This window comes from Pundamilia nyererei, unplaced genomic scaffold, assembly GCF_000239375.1.
Source record: "Pundamilia nyererei isolate P.nyererei 1_Seehausen unplaced genomic scaffold, PunNye1.0 scaffold00395, whole genome shotgun sequence".
Lineage (NCBI taxonomy): Eukaryota > Metazoa > Chordata > Actinopteri > Cichliformes > Cichlidae > Pundamilia > Pundamilia nyererei.
This window is the reverse complement of record NW_005187796.1, coordinates 36,797-62,148: the sequence shown is the minus strand read 5'-3', so window position 1 is coordinate 62,148 and position 25,352 is coordinate 36,797. Positions and strand designations below refer to the sequence as shown.

General features: G+C 40.5%; 2 protein-coding genes across 2 annotated transcripts; one reads left to right on the top strand and one right to left on the bottom strand.

Annotated features, from left to right (window-relative positions):
• Window positions 1–1,615: 1,615 nt before the first annotated feature.
• Window positions 1,616–5,941, bottom strand: gatm (glycine amidinotransferase (L-arginine:glycine amidinotransferase)). The gene is made up of 9 exons (XM_005753029.2): window positions 5,748–5,941; window positions 4,669–4,887; window positions 4,371–4,566; window positions 4,061–4,251; window positions 3,700–3,837; window positions 3,323–3,487; window positions 3,161–3,224; window positions 2,939–3,055; window positions 1,616–2,823 (listed from the first exon to the last, which is right to left on the bottom strand). The coding sequence occupies exons 1-9, from the start codon at window positions 5,814–5,816 to the stop codon at window positions 2,711–2,713; spliced, it is 1,272 nt and encodes a 423-aa protein (XP_005753086.1). The 5' UTR covers window positions 5,817–5,941; the 3' UTR covers window positions 1,616–2,710.
• A 4,906-nt stretch (window positions 5,942–10,847) lies between these two features.
• LOC102209912 (very long-chain acyl-CoA synthetase-like) lies at window positions 10,848–23,000 on the top strand. Its single transcript, XM_005753028.1, has 10 exons — window positions 10,848–11,558; window positions 12,273–12,482; window positions 12,566–12,724; window positions 13,987–14,111; window positions 19,027–19,221; window positions 19,501–19,591; window positions 19,729–19,927; window positions 21,914–22,011; window positions 22,094–22,224; window positions 22,334–23,000. The coding sequence occupies exons 1-10, from the start codon at window positions 11,081–11,083 to the stop codon at window positions 22,508–22,510; spliced, it is 1,863 nt and encodes a 620-aa protein (XP_005753085.1). The 5' UTR covers window positions 10,848–11,080; the 3' UTR covers window positions 22,511–23,000.
• Window positions 23,001–25,352: the final 2,352 nt, after the last annotated feature.

Here is a 25,352-nt window from a genome sequence, read left to right as displayed (position 1 = left end):
ATGCCTTAAATATCTTGCATGCTGAGGAAAACAATTTCATTTGCTGAAATTGGCCATTACATATTTAATTCATGACTTGTTCTCCTTTGCATACAGTGGTATCCATTTAGCTAAGATCTAAAACTTCTTACACAGTAACAGCATTGTTCAGTCCCATAAGAAGAGCGCGGAGAGGTGAACACATTTTAAAACACCGGCTTTTTATTTGAACCCGAGCGAAAAAAGAATAAAAGAAAGGAATGAGTTAATTACAAAGTTTATGCAATATTAGAAGACAAAACTGCAGTTAACAGAAGACAGTGCCAATGTCCACAAACTACAATGTTAATCTAACATGCTCATGGTTATATTCCAAGATTCTGCCTTTTAAATTAAGCTAAATGAATAAATGACTAAAGCAGATATTATCATATTATCAGTAGTTTCTATTGGCAGTAGTCAGGTTTACATAATAATATATGATGCAATGTTCCACTCACTGACAAATCAGCCTGGTTAATGTTTACAGACTTAAAGGTGTTACAGTAAATGTGGTGCCACATGCACTGGAAACTGCGGTGCCATTTATCAAACAGATGAAGGGGTCCCAGGTTCACGGGTTTGTGTTACCCTTAGTGGCCCTCTTTGCTCAAGCTAATGTGTGATATCAGCAGTAACAAAGTACGCATGTGCTCCAGTACTGCATGTAACTACAGTACAGTTAAAAGTTTGTTTTTGGAGTTTTCAGTTTTAAGTCACTTTATGCTCCAACTATGTTTGAGAATCTAACCGGTTAAAGTTTCAACTCAAAACACACGAGCACTTTTTAAACTGCTTGTGTGTTTTGTAACATCGTTCAGGACCCTGATGGCATTAAAGCCGCTAACACATTAATCCGTGGTGAACATGTAAAAGGGACCCATAGTACGGTACAAGGAGTACTCCATGCTGAGAATAGTCCTATAAATTCACTTATGTAAAAAGATTTTTTGCAGAACTTTTATTTGCAGTGAGGCATCTTTAACTTGTATTACCAAAATACCAGTCAGCTTTTACAGCATGGGCTCTTGACACTGGTGCAGTGGACGGTTGATTAAGATATGCAATACTCTCCAGTTTATAATCGGAGGTACCGGTATATCAAATAAAATATAATGTATAATTAAAATGGAGTTTGCATGCTCTCCCTGTGCCTGCGTGGGATTTTTCTCCCACAGTCCAAAAAATATGCTCAAGTTATCTTAATTTGTTATTATCTAAACTGCAGGTGTGAAGTTGTATTTTTACTCAGGTGTAAATAGAATTTGTATTCTATTTTTATCCTATTGTATATTTTATTCTATTTTTTTCTACTGTATATAGTATTTTATTTTATTTTTATTCTATTCTATTCTGTACAGTTGTTTACAGTATTTTATTCTTATTGTATTCTAATTTTTGCTATATAACTTTTGCACTGTCCACTTCCTGCTGTGACAAAACAAATTTCCCACGTGTGGGACTAATAAAATATCTTTTTTTTATCTTATGTGAGAGTGAATGGTTGTCCAGCTCTCTGTGTTAGCCCTGTGACAGACTGTACCCTCATGATGGATGGATGGATGGATGGAAACACAAATACAGAATCACAGCCATGTCACACAACTTGCTTTAATTTATTAACATTGCACATTACAAAACATCACTAGCATTCCTCTGCTGAGCCACAATGTCCCTTTAATTTATTGTTTCACAATAAATATCAAGACAGGCTAATGCCTTACATCCCACCCTGTCAGCGGCAAAGGAATAAAAAAAACAGAAATCTTCACAAGAAAACATCTTCCATCCTGAAGACACAAAAAGCAGCCAAGCAGTTTTAGTGAGAATGACTACTAGCATATAGCTGGCCCAGATTTGCAATAGGAGAAAACAGCAGAGGAAAAAGGTATACAAAATCTGATATGGATCACATACTTTCATGCATTTGGGAATTGTTGGGAAAATCCAATAAAGAATACGGAAAATATAAACAGAACATTTTTCTCCTCTTTCAATAAACTGAAGTTAATATTGTTTAATGACCTACGTAAAAGTTGTGTACATTTATTTAAATAAAAAAATGTTTTGGTTTCTTCTTTTTGAAAAAGGTAGGATTGTGGTTTTGAGGTTTCATGAGGAGGCTTCCCTCCTCCTGTGCCCTAGTCTGATGACATTCACATACCAAATTGTACCTTGTCCTCAAAGCTTTGGCGTTTGATGTAAAAGCCATAAAAACTTCAACTTCACAACAGCCAGGCCAGAAATGCAGTTATTATTGAGATCACTGATTCAAGTGATGTTCATTTTTTGCTATTGAGATTATCCAGTATATTCTAATTGTCTCCAAACAAAGCTGTCTGCAAAGGCACTGTGATGTGCAGCAATGTCAAATCAAAACAATCCATAAATATTCGTTTACTATATAAAGACACAATCCGGTAAAGGCTTCGGTGCCACCTGTCTTCGTTATTATTATCCATCATTTGTTTTTGCCAGTTTAAAGAATTAAAACTTTGAGTTTCAGCAGGCGACACCTGAATACACATTTAGAAAAAGATAGGTTTAAAGATCGCCTTTTTGTTTAGGAAAGTTTCAGCCTTTGTTGACTGATGGGTTAAAACTGACTGATAATAAAAAATGGATTATTGCAGTGATTCCGGACTGAGGCTTTATATTCAAAGCTCAATAAAACTGCCTGTTTCTGGCAAGGCTAGTGAAAGTAGGACTGCAGGGTACCACGGCGGCGGACATCAGTTGTCCAGCAGTGGAAGCCACCACCCAAGGAGTTGGCATGGCGAATGTTCACCTTTATGGTCTTGATACCTGCATTTAAACACACACACACAGTTATGGAGCATTTTTTCTTATTTTTTTGCTGAAATTGAGTTTACTAAAAATAAATAAGGTGGTGAAGGTGGGGGTGCTTATAGAGGCTCACCGAGGTTCTCAAACATTTTCTGAATGCTGGTTTCATTGGCGTCAACCATGACACGCTTCTCATCCAGCATCAGGACATTCATGGACAGCCATTTGGAGGACATCCACAGTGGGTGGTCTGCTCAGCAAGAGAGTGGGGTTTTTTTCAGTAAAAAATAAATAAATCTAAATATCAGCTTTTTTTTGTGAGTGAAAGAAAATAATTTTTACTTTGAGTACCCACCATCGGGAATCAAAGGTATTGGTGGTTTTACAACTGTCCAGCCAGCCTTCTTGAACATGTCTACCTGAGGGAAAAGACAAAGAGCACTGGTAAGTTTGGGCCACTCTGTGGTGGTGGTGTGTACAAGTGTACCCAGAAGAGGGCAGCACAGCACTTCAGTACCTGGCGACATGGGCGATCAGGGTTTGACAGCACGAGTCCTGGCCCGATGATGTTAAACGTGGCATCAATGTGCATGGGGTTAGGGTCTTTGAAGGAGATTATGTGGACCTTGTAGGTTGGTGCCAGATGACGGCGCATCCACTCAATTCCCATGTAGTTTGTAACCTGAATAAAAAGCAGTGTGAAAGGAGAAGTTTCAGGAGCTTATCCAAGCTTCACATTCATATTCAGAGAAACATTCTTTTTTTCTGTAAGTGCAATGGATAAAAGAGAGATCTATATATGCGTGTGGGGGGGTTTACTGTGCATTTTACTACCATTTCAGCACAAGATATCACCCATAGGATGTCATAAAATAAGCAAAATATCCTTCATACCTGGCTCCTCTGAACAAAGAGGTCCGTCCCAGCTCGAATAAAGTCAGCAGCATCGAAGCAGGGCTCGTGCTCCGTGGTCACAAACTTCCCCTGAGCAGCTAATTTGTGCCTGTCTTCCACTGTGCGGATGGGATAATCCTGAAAGGCACACACAAAAAGGATTTACACCCGTTTTGAGATATAGGAATAGCCTGCTGTCACACTATCATGTACAAAGCAATAAAAAAGTTGATGCAAAGAGGTTTGGTTTGCTATAAAGAACATAGACAAGCTGTTTAGGTGTTAATGCAACTTTGACTTAAGTCCTTGCCTTGAGAAATGACCACCTGGCTGTGTTATAGCTCCCAAACTAAGGCCTCACCTGATCATACAGATCGTCGGCCATGGTTGGTTTAGGAGCAGTGGTCCACTTTGCACCTTTTCTGAAGTACTCCTTGATTAAAGGTCTGTAGGCTCGGTACTCAAAGAAACGAGCCCTCCACGCCATAGGAGCCTCGATGATCTCGTTTCCCACCACTAAAAGGATGTCTCTGGGCATGGCCGCATACATTCCTACAAGAGGGTCAACAGCAGAGAATTACTTTACAAAGACTCATTTATAAACTGCTGTGTGATGCATTAACACCTTTATGTCACACATATTTGTCACACACATATTTCTGTCTTTTTACCTGATGAGGTGAAGTCTGGTGTTTTGTATTCCACAGACCAGTCGACGGGTTCTGGCCTCTTCACAACGACGCCCTCGTGACGCAGAATATTGCACATTTCTTCGATCTCAGCAACTGCTTTTTTCAAGTGGTCCGCAGGAAAAGACCAGCCCCCATACTTCTGGTAGAAGGGCCAGTACTTCTCATATGTGTTAGCCTGATGAGAGGTTTGTAGCATAACAACATGGAGTCAATCTGACAGCTAAGAGAAATGACAAGGATGCTTTGAGTCAAAGCATCTTCTGACAGCATTGCTTACTTTCACTTCCACAGTGAAGGGAGGCACGTGGGCATTTTCAGCTCGCCCCACAATCACCTCCTCCAGAGGGTCCCATTCATTGTAGCTGCAGACTGGGCATTCCTGAGGAACCGGCTCAGTAACATGTTCCTCTTCAACTACATGCTGTGGCTGTGCAGCTGCTGCACTTGAAGTGCTTTGCAGGGTCTTCTGCACCCATCCGTTCAACGCCCGGCCAAGCTGATGGAAGTGAAAACACATTAAGATTTTGTTTTTTGTATATACATTTTGCTGAACAAAAATTTCATGTACTTTTGCATAAAATCTTTGGATTTAATAGATCTTGTTTTCCCCTTTTGGATCAGTTCAGTACATATTTACACTATGTGCAGTAACAGATCGGTCTACATGAAGTTCCTATTTAGTGGTGTGTTTATTTTTATTTTTATTTCAATTTCAATGCCCCCAGCTCGCGTAGAAAGCGGCTGATCTGTGTGTTAACCGATAACACATTCAGGCTCCTTGGGTTTCAAAGCGAAAAAGCTTCCGTGAGGTTGATTGGTTTGGTGCCAAAGTACACGTTTTATTAAGAAGCCTTATCTCCACCGATAGCCTCTACAGTGTGGCCTCCGCTGGCTCGGGAACAGCTTCAGTGTCACTGAGTTTGAGAGCGCATCTGTGCCAAACAGCTGTTCACTGTCACTCAGGCAACCAGAAAAAAAGCTTTGTCAGCAGTTAAGAAAATCACGCCAGTCACTGGAGGAAGATTTCTTGGAAATAATCGGTGCAATTACGATTTATGCACTGGATTAAAAAAAAAAAAAATTCCCTCAGCTTCATTTCTGCAACACAGTCTCCTCCAAACGGGGTCATTATGACTGCTTCGGCGCTTCTAGTGTTAATTAGACAAATAACAAATGAACAAAGCAATGAAGTGCAGCGGCAGATGTGAAGAGAAATGCCAAATTTAATCATATTTTCACAGTTTATTCGCTTTGACTGACTTGTGCTTTATAACAAAAACGCTGCTTAAGAGAAAAGAGAGCGTGAGCGAGCGCGAGAGAGAGACACAGAAGACATTAAACCACCGTAATACCAACCATTGCTCCGATCAGATGGGCAGCCTCGGCCCCCCTGCTACCTCCTCTCAGGCATCTTACTCGCAGCATTGTCCAACGTAATAGTGAGTGTGTCAGTGGAATCAAACGGCAGCGCAGGATCCACTTCTCAGTGTGCTCATGAATGAAGACGCCTCAGCTCAAAGCCAACTTTATAGCTGTGGGACTACGTGCCTCTTAGGCCATTGGTCGCTTTTGTGTTGTGGGGCAACGTGACTTGAGGAAAAACGCGTTTCTGAAACACAATCCCTTACGCCAGCACATTCTTATCAGGTGGACCAGCGCCGTTAAAAGTTTCCGCGAACATCTGAAAAGCGCTATTTTGACTACAGGCTTGTAGCGGGTTTGTGCATGATGCAAACTTGTTATCTGTAAAAATATAGATTCTCATGTGTGAGCATTATTATGATTTTAAAAAAAGAAATGAAAACGATTTTTGGTACTGCAGTGCAGTGGGGTGCATCTTCTTTGCTTCGGCACACAATGCCTCAAAAAACAATTAAAGCAAGCAGCCCACCACTGATTTAAGATTTTATTCAGCTATTAAACTAGTGTAAAAATGATTCTCCTTTTAAAGATCTTTTAACCCCGCTTATTGTTCCAATTACAAAATAAAGGCACGAATAGTGAAAAGTGTTTTAAATTAAACAAAGTGAAACTAGTACGTTGTTGCCAGCTCTTGAGAGCAGTCCTACTCTTAGCGAGGATTAAGTTTGTCGCGCATGCTCTATAAACAGGGGTGCACATAAGTGGTCCGCAGGTGCGCATTCGCTGTCCAAATAAAAGACGCGCACCAGATAAGAAGTTGCAACGCGCGTTTGCGTACATATAAAAGGCACTGTTTTTGTCCGCTGGAGTGGGATTTTCAAGGCATATTCTGCACCACATTATTTGTTTGAAGCCATCTTACCCCCTGCAACTTTTCCGAGAATACGCGCTTCTTTTGCGGTTCGGACTCTAACTGCGTGGAGTGTGAATAGTGGACCCAGGTGCAGACATTCTAAAACTCAAACTTAACTGATGATGAGCTGTTTATTAAGGCAGACAGAACAGTACAAAATAAAAGGGCAAAAACAATGCAAGCTAAGCAATAACCTAAACTGGGTAAACTAGAAAGGAAGCACGAACTATGAAAAACCCTGGCAAACAGAAAAACAAAACTCTAAACATGGCAATGATAATGAGCGCATATATATGAAAACCTGAACGCAGGACTTTGCATGAGAACAACACAGACGATCCGACAAAGACTGAATGAGAAGGCGCAGACTAAATACACACAGGAGGCTAATGAGAGAAGTGGGAAGACATGGGGTAAACAGCTGACACACATGAACATAACGATGTCCCAGTGGAAGAGTAACATTAGACACGATGAACAAAGGAACACAAGACCTCTTCAAAATAAAACAGGAAACATAAGATGCAGACATGACAACCTGAACTTGACAACGTAAGACACAGACATGAAACACATGAAGGGCAAGGGAGACTTAACAGGGGTGGAAGACACAAGGGGAATCTAATAACAAAGAACTAGAACAACCTAGGCGTGATAAAAAATTAACTTAGAAAACCTGAAGGGCTTAAACATAAACTAAAACTCAAAACGCTGGGTCAAAAGACCCAGGATCGTGACGCAAACGCACGTACACTCCTGTCTATAAAAGCAATAAAATTGCAAGATGCCTGTTGAGATCAGTATCAATCAGTCATTCACAAAGCTCCTAAAAGTGTGAAAACAGGAGATGGCATAATCAAAGAGGTTGGCTGGGTCACCACATGCTTCCCTGGACTGTGCTCACACGAGTTTCACAACCTGGAGACCTCAGTGACCCCGGATATTACCTCGCTCTCTAAAAAAAAAAAAAAAAAAAAATCTCTGGCTGATGCCCAAAGGATATGCTAAGATGATGCCTTCAGATACCCACCCCAATCCCCTCTATCCCTTTGAGACAGCATCATCTACCAGTCTAAAAAAGTCACAGACAATTTTGTGACAAGGTATTAGAAATGCATTGGCATGTCAGGCTCCATTCATGCATTCATTATCAAAAAGGTGAGGGAAAGCACTGAACGAAGCAGATAAATACACAGCTGGTGTACAAAGTACAGCGAGTCCCTGAAGTCTGCCTTATGGTAAAGGAGAGGTAGTCTAGCACGTACAAACTCAGGAACCTCAGTATGGTCTTTTTAAAGCATGCTGGTTATCTTTAGAAGGCTTTTGTACCTTTGGACAGACCAGCCCGCACACTAGCGTAATACATACCAATCACGTATTTCTTTTTCTTTTTCCCTGACCTCATTACCCCTTTGTGGTTGTCAGATGTCTGTCTGACCTTGGTACCTTCATGTACACATAATCCCATCATTGATTGCTATTGTAGATACTGTTCCACTGTACCTTTTGATCATCAGCACAAGCAGACACACTGTCTGTATCTTTGAACTCCTCCAGTAAACACCCCACCTCGACAAACTTCAGAACAGGACTTTGGTTTAGTTGCCAAAAGTATACAGAAATGTTTCTTTACCAGACTCCTTAAAAATGTAGCAATCCTTAATATCAATCCACATTTTCTCTGTGCAGATAAATTGATATGATTATGATAAAAAGACGACCGCAGACTGTAGCCAGCCTAACTAAACAATGACTGGATTGAGTTTTACCAAAGTTCTTCTTCAAGAAAGTCATCTTGGGGAACATATTTTGAATACCCTATTTAAACAAACTGTAATCCTCTGAGGTCGAGGGTTGAGGTTGAGGTTTAGGCAAACTGTAAACAGTTTCTAATGTGTTGCCATTTTTTCATCTCCCATGATTGATGATGATGATGATGATGATGAGCCCATGAAAACTTTGGAAAACAAGTTTCAAAAGGCAAAAATTCCATTAGTTATTAGGGCTTAGGGTACTTTTTATCATTAAAGATGCCAATGAAATAAATAAATGTCATATAAGTTATTAAAAAATATTTTTTAACATCTTTTTTGGCATGAAAACATTTCCCTTAAAATCTTTACTCATCTTTTACACGTTCACAAATCTGCACAATAGAGCCAAATAAGAGTAACCAGCAGCATAAGAGTGTGAACATTATTTAATATTCAGTTGTGATTTCAATGTTTATGATGTTTATGAAGTTAGGGGGAAAGTAGAGTTATTCCCTACCCAGTTCTCTTTTATATTTTTCTATCTTAAACAAGATGCTGGAAAGTGAAAGGCTTCAGCAGCAGCAGACTGATGACAATGAATGAAATTTGAATGCCAAAAGAGAAAAGAGCGCCACCTGCAGGAATTTTACAACAGTTTGCAAAAATGTTCAGACTAAATAAAGAAAAATCCACAACAGTTACAACACAGACCGACAGAGAGCTGAGTGTTTAAACTTTATGTGCATGTGTGTGAGTATTTTTGTATGAATATGCAATCATTAGCATGCAGCATGTTGGCCACAGGACCAGAGGCAAAGATTAACAAAGTATCAAATATCAGGTCACATAAGATAAAGATTCAGATAAGAAATATACCTAATTTTATAATAATACAGCAACTATAAAAGACTAGACTAGTCGTTCCCCAAACGTTTTTTTCTTTTAGCAATGAGCAGTAAATGAGTGTTCCTGTCACAGGCTGTAATAAAAAAGGACGTAGTCACCTGGACTGGAAGTTCAACCAAATACAGGAGTAATTTATACTGGTACTGTTTCTGAAGTATGGAGGATTGTTGGGAAATTAATGCATATATTTACAAAAATTAGAGTATTTTTTTCAGTTAGGAGTACCACCTGGAAACTTCAGAATTTTGAGTTTTTGGTTTAGACCATATACGGGGAGAAACAGATACTTTGTGTTTTGGTGCAACTATGATATTTGCTCAATCCAGCATAAAAGCTGGTTTTTCATGACATATAAATGTTCAAACATTGCCATGAATCAGAGATGGCGAAGGAGAAGTCCTGTGTTGATTTGAGATGGAATGACCCAATATTTTGTGAGCAGAACAAGGATTGTGTCACTCATATACTCACTGGCCACTTTGTAGGTCCATTTTGATAGTAAAAGGTTGAACCCCCTTTTTTGCCTTCAGAACTAACTTAATTCTTCGTGACATAAACGAAGGTGCTGGAAACATTCCTGAGACATCCTCATCCATGTTGACATGATAGCGTGACATAGTTGCTGCAGATTTGTCAGCTACACATCCATGATACATATCCCATACCATAACACCACCAGCCTGAACTGTTGATACAGGCAAGATCCATGCTTTTATTTCATTTAATCTAAATTCTGATCCTACAGATTGACTGCAGCAGCACTCATCGGACCAGGGAACATCACTCCAGTCTCTGCTGACTTCTGCTGCTGTAAGCCATCTGCTTCAAGATTCAATGTGTTGTGCCTTCAGATGTATTATTCTGCGTACTTTGGTTGTAATAAGAGTTTTTTCGATTTCCTGTTGCCTTCCGATCAGCATGAAGCAGTCTGGCAAGTTTTGTCTGACCTTTGACAAGGGTAAGGTATTTTGGGCCAGAGAACTCATTATGTAGTTCATCTTTTTGAACTATTGGTGTAAACCCTATAGAGAGTTGCATGGGGAAATCTCAGTAAATCGGCAACTTCTGAAATACTCAGATCAGCCTATTTGACACCAACAATCATGACACATTACTTTTCTTCACTATGCTGATTCCGAGCTTGAACTTCAGCTGTCTATATGCCTAAATGCACTGAATTGCAGCCACGTGATTGGCTGATTAGATATTTGCTGGTGGGCGTACATTCATCATGTGACTCCATGGATGGCGCTTAAGCCTTCATTGATAACTCGAGTTTAACCACCAAACTGAAGGCTATATAAACAAGTGGTATAATTTTATTTGACTCCTTGACTAATGATGAAGCTTCAGTCAGGATACAAACCTTAAACTTGACATCTACCCAGTGAACACCATCCGCTCAAACAAGATGTTATGTTGTGTAGCACGTACCCACTTCACCCCTCACATGCCTCGTTAAAAACGCCCATAAGACTTTGTTATTCTCCAAAAGTTGCTGTCAGTTGTCTGTCAGCTACAATCTAGAGAGCACGTCCTACTTCGCGCGTTTCATTGGCGTCTCTTACAGTAGCTGCTGCTGCCGCTCTCACTGACGTGATTCCAAGTACTTGTTTTTCTTATGAATCTTCGCATTCTTTGAAACAAACGCTCCGCCCCACTCAGCAAAACCCTCATCTGCAACACTCCCCATTTTGCAGCAGGGCTTCACATTTTTCTGTCCAAGCTTTAAAAAGAGAGAGAGAGAGGTCACGATGGAAATCTATATTTCAATCATTTTAGCAAGTCTGCTCATCATACCGTTTGCACTCAAAACCTTTTCCCCCTATGTCTGGATGGACATTGTGTATTTCGGGGATCTAGTGCGTATTTTGGTAAAGTTTGTAGCGAGGCGCAGAAGGAGACCTCTCTTCTTTGTTTTGGACCGTTTTTTGGAGCAGACCGAGGCGCATCCTGACAACACGTTCATAGTGTTTGAAAATGAAAGCTACACATACGCTTGCACGGATAAGAGGAGTAACAAAATTGCAAACGCGCTACAGTCTCACGCTGGGTATAAAGGTGGCGACACCGTCGCGCTTTTTATGGGGAACGAACCCACCTTCTTGTTTACCTGGCTGGCTTTGGCTAAACTGGGCTCCCCTGTAGCTCTCCTCAATCATAACATCCGCACCAAGTCTTTGCTGCACTGCTTTAATTGCTGCAAGGCTAAAGTGCTGATAGCAGCCGCAGGTATGCCTCCATGTGCTTGCTTCAAAGCTGTTTTTGTTGTTGTTGTTTTTTTTTATTTCTGCTTTTTCAGAAGCTCAAATAGTGTAAACCAACCTTTTATCTTTTGATCCACATAATTAGGTATTTAGTACAGATTTTGATTAAACCTAGCTGTAACTTTGAACTTGTGGAGTTGGCTTGGTTTTCCTTGCCTCCAACAAGGCTTTGCAGTAGAGGTGAGATCAATTCATATATTAATAGTACTGATACCAACGCTGATATTGGTCTCTGATCGATACTAGTGCAATAGGATTGATGCTTTGTTTCTATCCACTTCAGCCCTGAATTATGTGAAATGAAGAAAAATATACATCAAATGTGCTGGAAAACCTGGCTATTTTATTTGTAACCTACAGCACTTTTAAACAGAAGCTGACTTGAAATGCTTTAGAGACAGGCATGTTTACAGTCCAGGGCTAAAAAAAACCCCCCAGTTTCAAAACATGTGGAAAGCTGAAAGGTCTGTTTTGTTGTGTTAACTTATTATTGTGAAAATTAGAACCATTAAAATTTGTTCAAAATTTGCTAAATTAAAAGTTGATATCAGTATTGGTATCAGGATTACTGGCCCTGTGTTTGCTTGGAATCAGATCGATACCAAAGTTTGCATTATTGCACGACACTGCTTTGCTTGTCCTGCTTTGCCTTATGAATGTGCTTTATGTGCCTTTCCAGAACTAAAGGAGGCCGTGGAAGACGTGCTGCCCTCACTGATAGAGCAGGGTGTCACTGTCCTCCTGATGTCCAAAAACAGTGACACGCTTGGAATCCAGAGCTTCTCTGATGAAGTCGAGAAGGCATCGGATGACCCCATTCCTCGATCCTTCAGGTCACACATCACATTCAAAAGTCCTGCAGTTTATATTTACACTTCTGGAACCACAGGTACGTGGCAGGACTTTGTCCTGTTGATCCCATTAAAAGTGTCGTTCAGTTTCAGAATTTTGCGGCTTGTTGTGTTTCTGTAGGTCTTCCTAAGGCAGCTGTGGTCAACCAGAACCGCATCTTAACAGCTCTGGCTGTGTTGTCATCAAACGGGGTGGTATCTAGTGATGTCTTCTATCTCAACCTTCCTCTGTATCACACAGCTGGATTTGTTGTTGGGTTCATTGGCACGATTGAGACAGGTGAGGTGACTGAGCAGTAGCTGTGAGTTAAAGTTAAAAATAAGACTTTGTGAGAGCTGGGTTCATCCTCTACTGAGATAACAAGCGCTGTTTAGTTACATACATTTCAGAGTTTGTCAAACAACAGAGACATCTGCTATGTACAGAGGTCAACGTCACTTCTATTATTGACCTCAGGAAATTCCTATGCTGTCAGGGGAAGAAAGATATAGTAAAAAAGCTGTTGTGCATTCGAATTCAAACTGGAGCACAGCAAGAGAAATTGAATCTGCACTAAGGGCTGCAACCCTGTACGACTGTGAGTCCATGAAGTGGACTGCATTTGGGCTCCAGATGTAAGCCAGTAGTTTTTAATGCAAACAAGTCCAACAATCCACATTGGTTTGCAAGAAAACTGGTTGCAGGTAAGGCATTTTGTATGTTAAAATCAAGAAAAATGAAGCAAAACCTGGTTTTATTGTACAAAAATGATTGGATTCATCTATAATTAGAGTAGGCCTTCACACAAACTTAGTGCATAAATGTAATGGACAGTTTTTCGTCAGATTCAGGTTCACATTGCTGCCATAAAGTACTGACACACAGTAGAATCTTTGTCTCCATGTCTGATGATTTTATAGTTTTAATCCATGGATTAAGTGATTAAGAACATTCTCTTACTTGTGCTGTAAAGCTAAATAAACCACCCAAATCCCAAATGGATTAGCTAAAACAAATGCATCATCACAAACAGTTGATTTCTCTTGAACCACAAGTAGACACTGACTGCGCTCCCTGAAGATCATGCAGATCCATGAAAGCTCCTCACGTGAGCTGAGAGTACACAGCAAAAAAAAAAATATATATATAAAAGTATAAGTGAACTAATTTCTACTGAAATAGAAGTGATCTCCCTGCGCCATCTCTCTTTCTTGTTACCCTGGTAGAATCCAAGTGAAAGAGTCTTTTGTCACTGTGAACCTGTAATCTGAACAGATCCTATGAAACAGCTTTTTTTCCTAAATAGGCTAAAGTTCACAAAGCTCTTATATGTTTGACTAAGCAGCCACGTTGCACACTTATTAGTAAAGATTCAGCACTGCCCCGGGCAGTCACTGTTTTGTTATTTAGCACACGCAGTTATGCGGCACTGAATTTAATCCTATTGGATTAGATGGAGTCACTATTTCCATAATGACTTAATTGCCTCTCATTTCTAGATGAATTTGCATATGCATGCATTTATTTATTCAAGTGTAATAATGTAAATTTCTGTCTTGAAGGATCAACTATAATTCTGAAGAGGAAGTTTTCTGCCTCTCAGTTCTGGGATGACTGCAGGAAACACAACGTGACTGTTATCCAGTACATTGGAGAGGTGATGCGTTACCTCTGTTGTGCACCAAAGGTAAAATGATTCTAATAGGCGCCCACCTGTAACAGTTAGAATGTAACCGTGCATTTGCAGTCAAAGCATTTTGAAGACTTACAGTATTGTGTAACTAGGACACAGACAGAGTCCTTGTGATCGTTTTTGTTTTCTTCCTGTGCAAAAGTCTCAAGCCACCAAAATGATTAGGTGCCGCTGAATAGGTGTATTTCTGATTTTTGCGGTGATGTGATTCTGTTGGCTTCATCGGGTGAGGGCCTCCAGCTCGCACTGGAAGGGTTTGCAGCCGAGTGTGAAGCAGCGGGAATGAGGATCAGCACCTCCAAATCCGAGGCTATGGTTCTCAGCCGGAAAAGGGTGGAGTGCCCACTCCGGGTCGGGGATGAGTTCCTGCCCCAAGTGGAGGAGTTCAAGTATCTCGGGGTCTTGTTCGCGAGTGATGGGAGAAGGGAGCTGGAGATCGACAGACGGATTGGGGCTGCAGCTGCAGTAATGCGGACGCTGCTCCGGTCCGTCGTGGTGAAGAGGGAGCTGAGTGTAAAAGCGAAGCTCTCGATTTACCGGTCGACCCTCACCTATGGCCACGAGCTGTGGGTAGTGACCGAAAGAACGAGATCGCGGATACAAGCAGCAGAAATGAGCTTCCTCCGAAGGGTGGCTGGCCTCTCCCTTAGAGATAGGGTGAGAAGTTCGGCCATCCGGGAGGGGCTCAGAGTAGAGCAGCTGCTGCTCCACATCGAAAGGAGCCAGCTGAGGTGGTTCGGGCATCTGACAAGGATGCCCCCTGGGCGCCTCCTGGGTGAGGTTTTCCAGGCATGTCCCACCGGGAGGAGGCCCCGGGGCAGACCCAGGACACGCTGGAGAGATTATATCTTTCGGCTGGTCTGGGAACGCCTTGGTATTCCCCCGGATAAGCTGGAGGAGGTGGCTGGGGAGCGGGAGGTCTGGGCCTCTTTGCTTAGGCTGCTGCCACCGCGACCCGGCCTCGGATAAAGCGGATGAAGATGGATGGATGGATGAATAGGTGTACCTCTCCACACAGATTTGAACCAAAAATATAAAATTTGGATTCATCACTCCATTAAGACTTGTCACCACTGATTTTCAGTCTAATTCTTTTGTAATTTCCCCCCTTTTGACCTTCCTTAAGAATGGCTTCTTGACAGGCACCTTTACTCTGAGACCTTTCTGGTCAGGCTTCATTAAACAGTAGATGGATCAACTGAAAGGTCAGATGTACACTACCAGTCAAAAGTTTGGACACACCTTTTCATGTAATGTTTTTTCTTTATTTTCATGACTATTTACATTGTAGATTGTCACTGAAGGCATCAAAACGATCAATGAAAACATCTGGAATTATGTAGTAAACAAAAAGAAAAGTGAAATAACTCAGAACATGTTTTATATTTTAGATTCTTCAAAATAGCCACCCTTTGCTTTGATTACTGCTTTGCACACTTTTGTCATTCTCTCGATGAGCTTCATGAGGTAGTCACCTGAAATGAAAAGTCAAGGAGTTCCCAGAGATGCTCTTGTTGGCCCTTTTGCATTTCACTCTGCGGTCCATGTTGTCTCATTCCAAACCATCTTCGTGACTGGAGGCCAGACCATCTGGTGCAGCACTCCATCACTCTCCTTCTTGGTCAAATAGCTCTTACAGAGCCTGAAGGTGTGTTTGGGGTCATTGTTCTGTTGAAAAAGAAACGATGGTCCAACTAAACACAAACCAGATGAGATGGCATGTTGCTGCAGGATGCTGTGGTAGCCATGCTGGTTCAGTGTGCCTTCAACTTCAGTGTCACCAGCAAAGCACCCCCACACCATCACACCTCCTCGTCCATGCTCCACGGTGGAAACCATACACGTAGACACCATCCGTTCACCTTTTCTGTGTTGCACAAAGACACGGCAGGTGGAACCAAAGATCTCAAATTTGGACTCATCAGACCAAAGCACAGATTTCCACTGGTCTAATGTCCATTACTTGTGTTTCTTGGCCCAAACAAATCTCTTCTGCTTGTTTCTTTTCCTTAGTAATGGTTTCTTAGCAGCTATTTGACCATAAAGGCCTGATTCGCACAGTCTCCTCTGAACAGTTGATGTAGAGATGAGGTGCTGTTAACTTGCAATTTCTGAGTCTGGTGACTCGAATGATTTTATCTTCAGCAGCAGAGGTGACTCTTGGTCTTCATTTCCTGGGGCGGTCCTCATGTGAGCCAGTTTCATCATAGTGCTTGATGGCTTTTGCGACTGCACTTGGGGGCACATTCAGAGTTTTAGCAATTTTCCAAACTGACTGACCTTCAATTCTACAAAGTATTGATGGACAGTCGTATCTCTTTACTTTGCTGATTGGTTCTTGCCATAATATGAATTCTAACAGTTGTCAAATGGGGCTGTCAGCTGTGTACCAACCTGACTTCTGCAGAACACAACTGATGGTCCATTAAGAAGGCAAGAAATTCCACAAATCACCTGTGAAGTGAAAACCATTTCAGGTGACTACATCATGAAGCTCATTGAGAGGAGGCCAAAGGGTTTGCACTGCTGTCATCAAAGCAGAGGGAATCTAAAATACAAGACATATTTAGAGTTATGTATCAATTATTTCTTTGCTATATAATTCCATATATCTTCCTTCATATATTTGATGTCCTCATTAAGTAGCTACAATGTAGAAAGTAGTAAAAATAAAGAAAAAACATTAAATGAGAAGGCGTGTCCAAACTTTTGACAGGTAGGTCCCATGTTAGGTTTTTTGGTGGATTTTCTTTCTTGTTTCTCATGGGCATCATTTTCAGATAGTTCTGTTGACCTTCATTTGTCCAGTTCCCTCAGATTTTTTTTTTAAGAACACACTGCACACCATCCTCAGATATGCCAAGATTTTAGCTAATAGCTCTTTGGGAATCCCGTTTTGGTTCAACTAAATAAATGGGAACAAACTGTGTTTTGTTTTTGTTTGTTTTTTTGACAGACTGCGAGTAACAAAGTACCTAAAGTTAGAAGTTATTAGTTAAGTTGTTTTGTCTACTCTGTGTAGAGATGAGACTGCTTCATCCCTCGTGTTAGGTGTCCTTTTATGCTTGAATGATTCCTATGTCAACAAAAAAACCAAAAGAAAAACAAACAAAAGGAAAAAAAGAGAAAATGGTCAGGTATGAGGACTGGCCTGAAAATAAGTAGAAAAAGCAGCCAACGTCCAAACAAACTATACAAAAATGAGGGGTAGCTCGAGACTTTTGCATAGTACTGTATTCCAGTTTCTCCCGTGTTGTAGAAAAGCCTCCGCAGCACTGTTTTGATAATGTGATCGCTGAAAGTGGCAGAACTCTGCTTCTTAACTGAAACCTTATGAGGGATTTAAGGTGGACTTCTTCGTACTCAGGGGTGTTGAAACGTGAATAGATAAGGCCTTTAAAGTAATATTATCTTGGACAGCATTTATCTGGACTGTACCTGCTTTTAACATTTATATTTGATGCAATAACTTCAATATCTGCTGCTGAAAGTCACATTTGCAATCATTCTAGCGTCTGCAGCTCAAATAAACTCGCAGGAGTCGCTGGCTGGGATGCTTACGGGCACCACGCCTCGTCTCTCTCAGATACTGTAAAACTTGCTCTTCAAGACAGCTGCAGAGGCAGAATACTGGGAACTAGTTGCAGCAAGTTGCTGCTGAGGCCTATCCAGTCAGAGATAACTTTCCAAATCTGTACATTCCCAAAGCTCAGCACAGCTGGCTTACCAAAATAGAAATCGTTAAATCTCAACTATCGGGTTCCAGGTTTCTGCGCCAGTATCTGCGGGGTTCTGAACTGCAGAACAAGAATCAAGCTGTTGTTTAAAATATCACCACTAACTGCATGTGTTTCTGATATTTTCAATATGTATTTGTATTTATTTAGATCTACTGTAAACAGTCGTGTATGCCATTCAGAGTATCCAGTTGCATCACATGAGGCACAGTCTCATTTTACTGCGTGACCCTGCACGAGCCCGATGAGGTGGTTTGTCTTTATCTGGTCACCTCTAGGAATAGATGCTGGCCTTTACTTAAGACGGCCATATCAAGTAACTTTGCATACCGAATCTTCTTGTATCTAATTTAAGGGTCAATTTTATTTCAGCAAATGATATTTCTTAGAAATTACATGTACAGTACTTAAAGTGCCGAGTACTGTTGAATCCAACTGAAATTTTTTTGTTGTGAGTCGGATTCTCACATACTTACAGAGATTAGGAATTAAAGGGCTTATTAGATGTCTGATGTCTTTTTAATACAAGACATCAGTGTGCTCATAAAGTGTACAGTCTTCATTTCTGTTCTAAAAGCCCTTCAAAATGTTTTTGATTAGTTTCTTTTGTTTTAGAGTGAGCTGGTACTAGTGCTGCTCTGTGGTTGATACATACATGGTGTATTTATCTTTTTGTATTAAGGGCGAAAGATCATCAAAGATGGCGATTTGCTGAGTGCCCATGGATACACACATTTCTCGGCTAGTTGTTATCTTACCCGTGGGGGGCGACCGTGGCTCAGGGGGCTCTCTGTCCTGGTCGTTGTGTCCTTGGGCAAGACACTTCACCTACAGCCTACTGGTGTTGGCCAGAGGGGCCGATGGCGCGATATGGCAGCCTCGCTTCTGTCAGTCTGCCCCAGGGCAGCTGTGGCTACAACCGTAGCTGCCTCCACCAGTGTGTGAATGTGAGAGTGAATGAATAGTGGCATTGTAAAGCGCTTTGGGTGCCTTGAAAAGTGCTATAGAAATCCAATCCATTATTATTACCCGAAATGGCAACTTTAAAAACAAATTAACTAAGCTCATGGATAGCTTCTTGTATTTTGGATGTTTTCTTGAATTGGACACTATGTATTTCTACTGTGCTTGCAAAAAGACTCACATTCTTTATTTCTTATTTCAAACTACAGAAAGACAATGACAAGGACCACAAAGTAAGACTGGCCATTGGCAACGGCATCAGGGCAGAGATATGGAAAGAGTTTCTTAACCGCTTTGGGAACATTCAGATTCGAGAGTTTTACGCCTCCACTGAAGGAAATGTGGGATTTTTGAACTACGTGGGGAAAATTGGAGCTATTGGACGAGTCCACTTTTTTCATCAGGTAAAAAAAAAACCCCCAACAGCAATCATTCTTTAATGTTATATGTATGGAACGTTTTCAGATTTACTAAATATTTAACAGATTGTCTATTAAAATAATTAATCTTTGAAAAGTATGCAAGCAAACCTGACAGATTAGCACGTGTTATAAATTATCTTGATTTTATGAACTATTGAAAGTATTTTCTTTATTGCAAAAAGAGATATTATGTGCGTAGATAGTACTTTTTATGTTGGTTTAATATTGTATTGAACACATATTATCACGTTCGTCCTGTAGAAGCTGTTCCCTTACACCCTTGTTAAGTATGACACAGAGCGAGATGAGCCAGTACGAGATGCTAACGGCCTCTGCATTGAGTCGCGCAAAGGTAAAGAATAACTGCAGTTCTTCTTTCGCATGGCACATCCATCCATTAATTCATCCGCAATGGAGCCTGGACTCTGTCCCAGCAGACACAAACTCTCTGCGAGTTACGTGCATCTTCTTCACTTTTCTTTTTTAAAGGTGAACCAGGACTGCTGGTGTCAAAGATTACAAACTTGGCCCCATTTGCTGGCTACGCGCAGAATGAAGAACAAACTGAGCGGAAGAGACTTCACAATGTTCTCAAGAAGGGCGATCTTTATTTCAACACGGGAGACCTGATGAGGATCGACAAAGATAACTTTATTTACTTCCAGGATCGAGTAGGTGACACATTCAGGTACTGAACCCACCATGATTTCATTTGGAAAATTATTTTTGTTTACAGAACTAATTTTCAGGTTCATGCTGAAGCATTAGCCTTATTATTTAATTACAAATGAGACTTCAACAAATGGATGAAACCTGAAGAGGTGGCTGACTTTCCACTGCTAAAAGCATAAAATGCTTAATTCTAACGGGCTTTATTAGACACAGTGAGTGAAATAGTTATTTGATTCTTTGCTAAATTTGTTAAGTTGGCTCGTTTAAAAGAAGAAAAAAAAAGAGAAATAGAAGAGTCTCAATTTTTTTCATGGTATTTTCATTTTAATGGAGAAACCAGAATACCAGGCAACTATTTAGGGAAAAAAAAGAAGGTAAAAATTGATTTTCATGTCATTAAGTGAATAAGTATTTCATCCCCAAGCAAAGCATGCCTTATGCCTGAGTTATGCTTCAGCACGTAGTCTACGTCATAATGCCATAACCTTCCATGTAACCTGGCGTGCACCTGCAGTCTTCAGCTTGTAGGGTTTCTGATTATGTCATAAATTACGATGTACTTTTCCTGCAAAAGTCTAAATTGGGCTTTAGTATTTGGTGGAGTAACCCTAGTTGCCAACCTACAGTGAGATGTTTCATGGATGATGAGATCTAGATTTTGTGGCACATGGCCCTGTACATTTGCCCTTCAGTGTGGTGAAGTTAGCAGCAAAACTGTCCTAAAGCATAATGTATCCACCTTCCCTGCTTGACTGTGGGGATGGTGTTCTTTGGCTCAGATTCAGTGTTTCTCTTCCGTCAAACATAACTGGTCAAGTTCATGCCAAAGAGTTCAATATTGGTTTTATCGGCTCACAGAACATTCACCCAGGCCTTCTCCTAGTCATTTAGTCATTGTTTACTGGAAAACTTAAAATGGTCCTGTACATGTGCCTTCTTGAGCGGGCACTGTAGGATGTCAGTCTATTATGGTGCAGTGTGTGACTGTGTTCCCAGATGTCTTCAGATCATTAAGAAGCTCCTCCTGTGCAGTTTTGGACTAATCCTCCACCTTTCTCAGGACCGTCCTCATCCCACAAGGCATAATCTTGCATGGTGCTGCAAATCAAGGACGACAGATGATCATTTCATGTTTCTTCCATTTCTGAATAATTGCAGCAGCAGTTGTCACCTTCTCACCAAGCGTCTTGCTAATGGTCTTGTAGCCCATACCAGCTCTGTGCAGGTCTGAATGATGTCCTTGTCCAAGATGTCATTTAACAGTTCTTTGGTTTTGCTCATGGTGGTGGACAGGTTTAAAGGTGGAAGAATTAGATTCTCTGGGTTAGTGTGCTCACACGCATAGAACGAGTTGAGATCAGGCGTATGTGGAATTGATAGAATCAGTGTGTTCACTCAATGATGTTCAAATCAATTTCTAACTATTATGTAATGTGTTTTTTGTTTTTTTTTTGTTGTTGTTGCTTTTTTGTTTACATTTTGTCTCTCTACATGAAGCTCAAACTAACATTAAAGATTAGAGACTGATGTTTTTTTTGTAATAGAGCAAACTTACAAATTCAGCATGGCATCGATGAATTATTTCCCCCCCACAGTATATATGAATATGAATGCTGCAAATGATGTTTATTTAAAAAGGGAAAAAAAGTTGAAACGAAACAATTTATTATCCTGGTTATGTGTTTTTTATAATCAGCCTTTTGCTGTGAAAACACAACCCATGATTCTTACACAGCACTCTTTTCAAACTAGATTTCTTTTTTTGTGTTTATTTTAATTACACAACCCGACCGTTAACAGTAATACAGCAGTTTTGTGTTGACAGCAGATTTACAAGTGGTACAGTAATTGTTTTATAGGACATTTACTTGTTGAGAAGGTTTGTTCACAATACTTGTCAGGACTTTTTTTTCTACATGGATGAACTTGCACATTTTAGTTTCGCCTCTGGTATAAAGAGCCCTGCAATAGACATGAAGTTGCAACTTGTGTGAGCCCACAGGTGGAAAGGTGAGAATGTTGCCACGACCGAGGTGTCTGACATCTTGACGATCTGTGATTGTCTCAAAGAAGCCAACGTTTACGGAGTCCAAGTGCCAGGTGATTGTTACTTTCTCTGTATTTTTTCAGCTCACCATGATTTCTATAAGAATATCATCACCACCTTTGTTTTGCTATGTAGGCCATGAGGGGCGGATAGGGATGGCAGCTGTCACTCTGAAGAAAGAAGTCCAGTTTGACGGACGTAAAATATACAACCATGTGGTCAGCTGCCTGCCCTCATATGCACGTCCTCGCTTTATAAGGATGCAGGTAATTTAATTTTCTGTTTCAGTTTAGGATGAAACACCAGGCATATTTTAATTTTTGAAAAGAAACAGAGTAATTATTGATCCAATATTGATGATTTCTTTCTGTGTAGAGCGCTGTGGAAGTAACTGGGACTTTCAAACAGATGAAGGTAAAATTAGTGGAGGAGGGATTTGATCCAGGACGTATCCAGGACCCTCTTTACATCCTTGATGATAATGCCAAGAGCTACGTACCACTGACAGCTCAGATCTATCATGCCATCATATCAGGAAGCACGAAACTATGAGCGGGCTCTCAGTTTTCACCAGATGTGCAAGCTTTTTGGGTAATTGGTATTTTTAATGAATTAACTTCCAGCTCAGGGAAGAAACACACTTTTCAATAATGCTCTAGTTGGTTAAATCACATTTTTTAAGGCAGCACATGGGACTCTGTGTACAAGGGGTGGGGTTTGTCACACTATAAATGTGTATTTACTCGCACGCTGACTTCTGTTTATGCATGTACTTTTTTTCAGTGTTGCGTTCGTGTGTTATGGTACGACAATTGTGGTGAAGAAACACTATGGATAGACGGTGTAGTTTACATACTTCATTTCATACTTATTTTTTATGTACTTCACAAGAATTATTTGCTTTTCTTCAAGTGATGAGTACCTCATGATCATTTAATACTTACAAAATTATATATTAAGGGGAATTATATTGATGCATTTTATAATAATGTGTCAGTAACTGTAAATGTGCGTTGCTTTCTTCAGAATTAAAGTTAAGCCAGAAGCAGTTTTCGTGCTTGTGCTTGCTCTGATTTTGCTCACTACAAAAATTTCAGATGTGACATGTGACGTGGAACAGTCACTAGGTGGAGACAAACACTGCCTGAGCTTCACTCCTCAGTGTGGTTGAAACAGAGTAGCAAATCAGCAGTCAGTAAATTAACTTCAACATCTAGAATTTACTCCCTTTCCTGACTGTGTGGGAACCACAGATCCTGGGTTATCCTCACGTTCAGCCACAAAATGTGGCTTGGGTTTACCAAATCATGAAAATCAGCACCAGACTAAATGTGGGGGAGGGAAGGAGGGAGGTTGTCTATACACATACATGCATTTCTGCACATTTTTTCTGAAAATGGAGAAGTACCATTTTCAAGGACAGGATGGGTGAAAAAGCAGCCAATGCTTTATTACTGTGTAACTGTTGTGTAATGTTTTTTCTGCCTTATCTGCTTTTATGTTTTTATGATCAGTTGGTTGTGTTAAAGGAAGGTGGCTGGAGAGCCGCACAGGAATCTTTGATGTAAATCCTCTGTTAATGTTTTCAGCTCATTATTTGGCAGCCACTGGACAAAACCCACTTGACCTACCTGTCTTTGCCAAGTGTGAAAATTGCAGAAAAACAAGACCATAATTATTCCACTGTTCATGTTACTTTTGGAAGCACTGGAGTGCAACTCATGGAGATCAGATAGTCCCGAGCTTGAAAGTGTTGAAAGGGGTGTTACACTTTAAGAATTTAACCAAACTTGCTCACATTAATCACCTAATGGGTTCTCATGGACACTGTGCTGAAGCTCAAGGTCACATTTATAATCTGACAATCTGATTACTTTGATCCGAGCCAGAGTCATCGAGAGTTTTACAGGCTTCATACTGACAAAGGTGTTATCCTACATCTGCCACACACACTAAAAGTAACATGGTTCAGACAAGGAGCCTTCCTGACACCTTTCTTTGAGTTACGACAGTAGCATTCCCTGTAAAGCCATTAGATTGACCAGTAATTAACAGATATTGTTAAATAACATAGTGCACATAAGCATGTTTCACTATGTTTGCACTTTACACTTTCTACACCTGGCCCAGGTTTCAAAAATCCCTAATGTTTATGCATCAACTTGGTATTCCATTTGAATCATGGGTGGAAGTTTGCATTTGGTGGAGCGCCATTAGAATAGAACCAATGTTTTCAGAAACTCAGGAGTTCCCTGACAATATCATGTTTACTCGTTTTCTAAACCCAGAAAGCACACTCAGGCAACAGTGTGTGAGATGCAAGTGTTTATTTAGAAAGTGCTGAGAGGAACTGAGAATCTCGGAAAAGGCAACACAGTGTTAGTTTGTTCACGGAGATGGACTCATCTTACATCTGGAGAGGGAATATGCTGGTGTGCAGACTAGGTGAAGAATGACCAGGCCATTGAACTTTCAGTTGGTACTGAGTTCTGCAGATAATTGTAAGGCTGAGGTGTTTTAGGCACAATACCGGCTGGGACCTGGAAGAGCCATGAGGCTGAACTGGTTAACCCTTCAGGTGAGTGAACATGGTGTGTGTCTGTGTGCTGTAGTGAAATCAAAAACAGTGAGAATACTGAAGAAATACAAAGGCACAGATGGAGCAAATCTACCATCATAGTGGACTGTACGATCTGACTGGGAATCACAACCACAGCCTAATGGTAGATATGGGTGGGCAGATGGACTGGACTGGTCGCTTTTCTACTCTTCTGAGCACTCAAAGCGCTTTACACAACTTGTGCATTCACACCCATTCACACAAGCACATTGTTCTAAGTGCTTTCTAAGTAGCATTCACACACACTCATACTCCGATGGATGCATCGGAGAGCAATTTGTAAGACTGTGACCTGATCAGATATCACTGGACTTCTCCACTACTATGAAATAAAACATGTTAAGTAAAAAGTGAATTCTAACAGTTTGAAAGTCATAGGGTTATTTTGATAATGCATTTTCTTGGCTTATTAACAGATAACACCAGCTAGTTTGTGAAGAACCCTATCTCTACTTAAAATGCTTGATATCATCCTATAAAATTATTATTTGAAATGATAACAGCATCTTTTTTATTTTAAAATTGAAAGAAAATGATAATTTGCCCCATTTAGATGTTTTAAAGATAGATTGCTCTAATACTTTGACCACCTTTTTTCCCTCGTTCACCACACTGTGCAAACGGTACATGCATCCCTGTGCTTAGCTCGCTTGCTACCAGTGTTGGTCAAGTTACTTGAAAAAAGTAATCAGTAACTAATTACTGATTACTTCCCCCAAAAAGTAATCCCATTACTTTACTGATTACTTATTTTCAAAAGTAATTAATTACTTA

Excerpts from the sequence above, each read along its gene's own strand:
- gatm (XM_005753029.2), bottom strand. The coding sequence starts at position 5,816 with ATGCTGCGAGTAAGATGCCTGAGAGGAGGTAGCAGGGGGGCCGAGGCT. Across the intron at positions 3,838-4,060 it reads CCGACGATCTGTATGATCAG|GATTATCCCATCCGCACAGT; the intron begins GTGAGGCCTTAG and ends TGTGCCTTTCAG. Across the intron at positions 3,056-3,160 it reads AATACCTTTGATTCCCGATG|ACCACCCACTGTGGATGTCC; the intron begins GTGGGTACTCAA and ends CTTGCTGAGCAG.
- LOC102209912 (XM_005753028.1), top strand. The coding sequence starts at position 11,081 with ATGGAAATCTATATTTCAATCATTTTAGCAAGTCTGCTCATCATACCG. Across the intron at positions 22,012-22,093 it reads TTACGGAGTCCAAGTGCCAG|GCCATGAGGGGCGGATAGGG; the intron begins GTGATTGTTACT and ends TTTGCTATGTAG. Across the intron at positions 22,225-22,333 it reads CTCGCTTTATAAGGATGCAG|AGCGCTGTGGAAGTAACTGG; the intron begins GTAATTTAATTT and ends CTTTCTGTGTAG.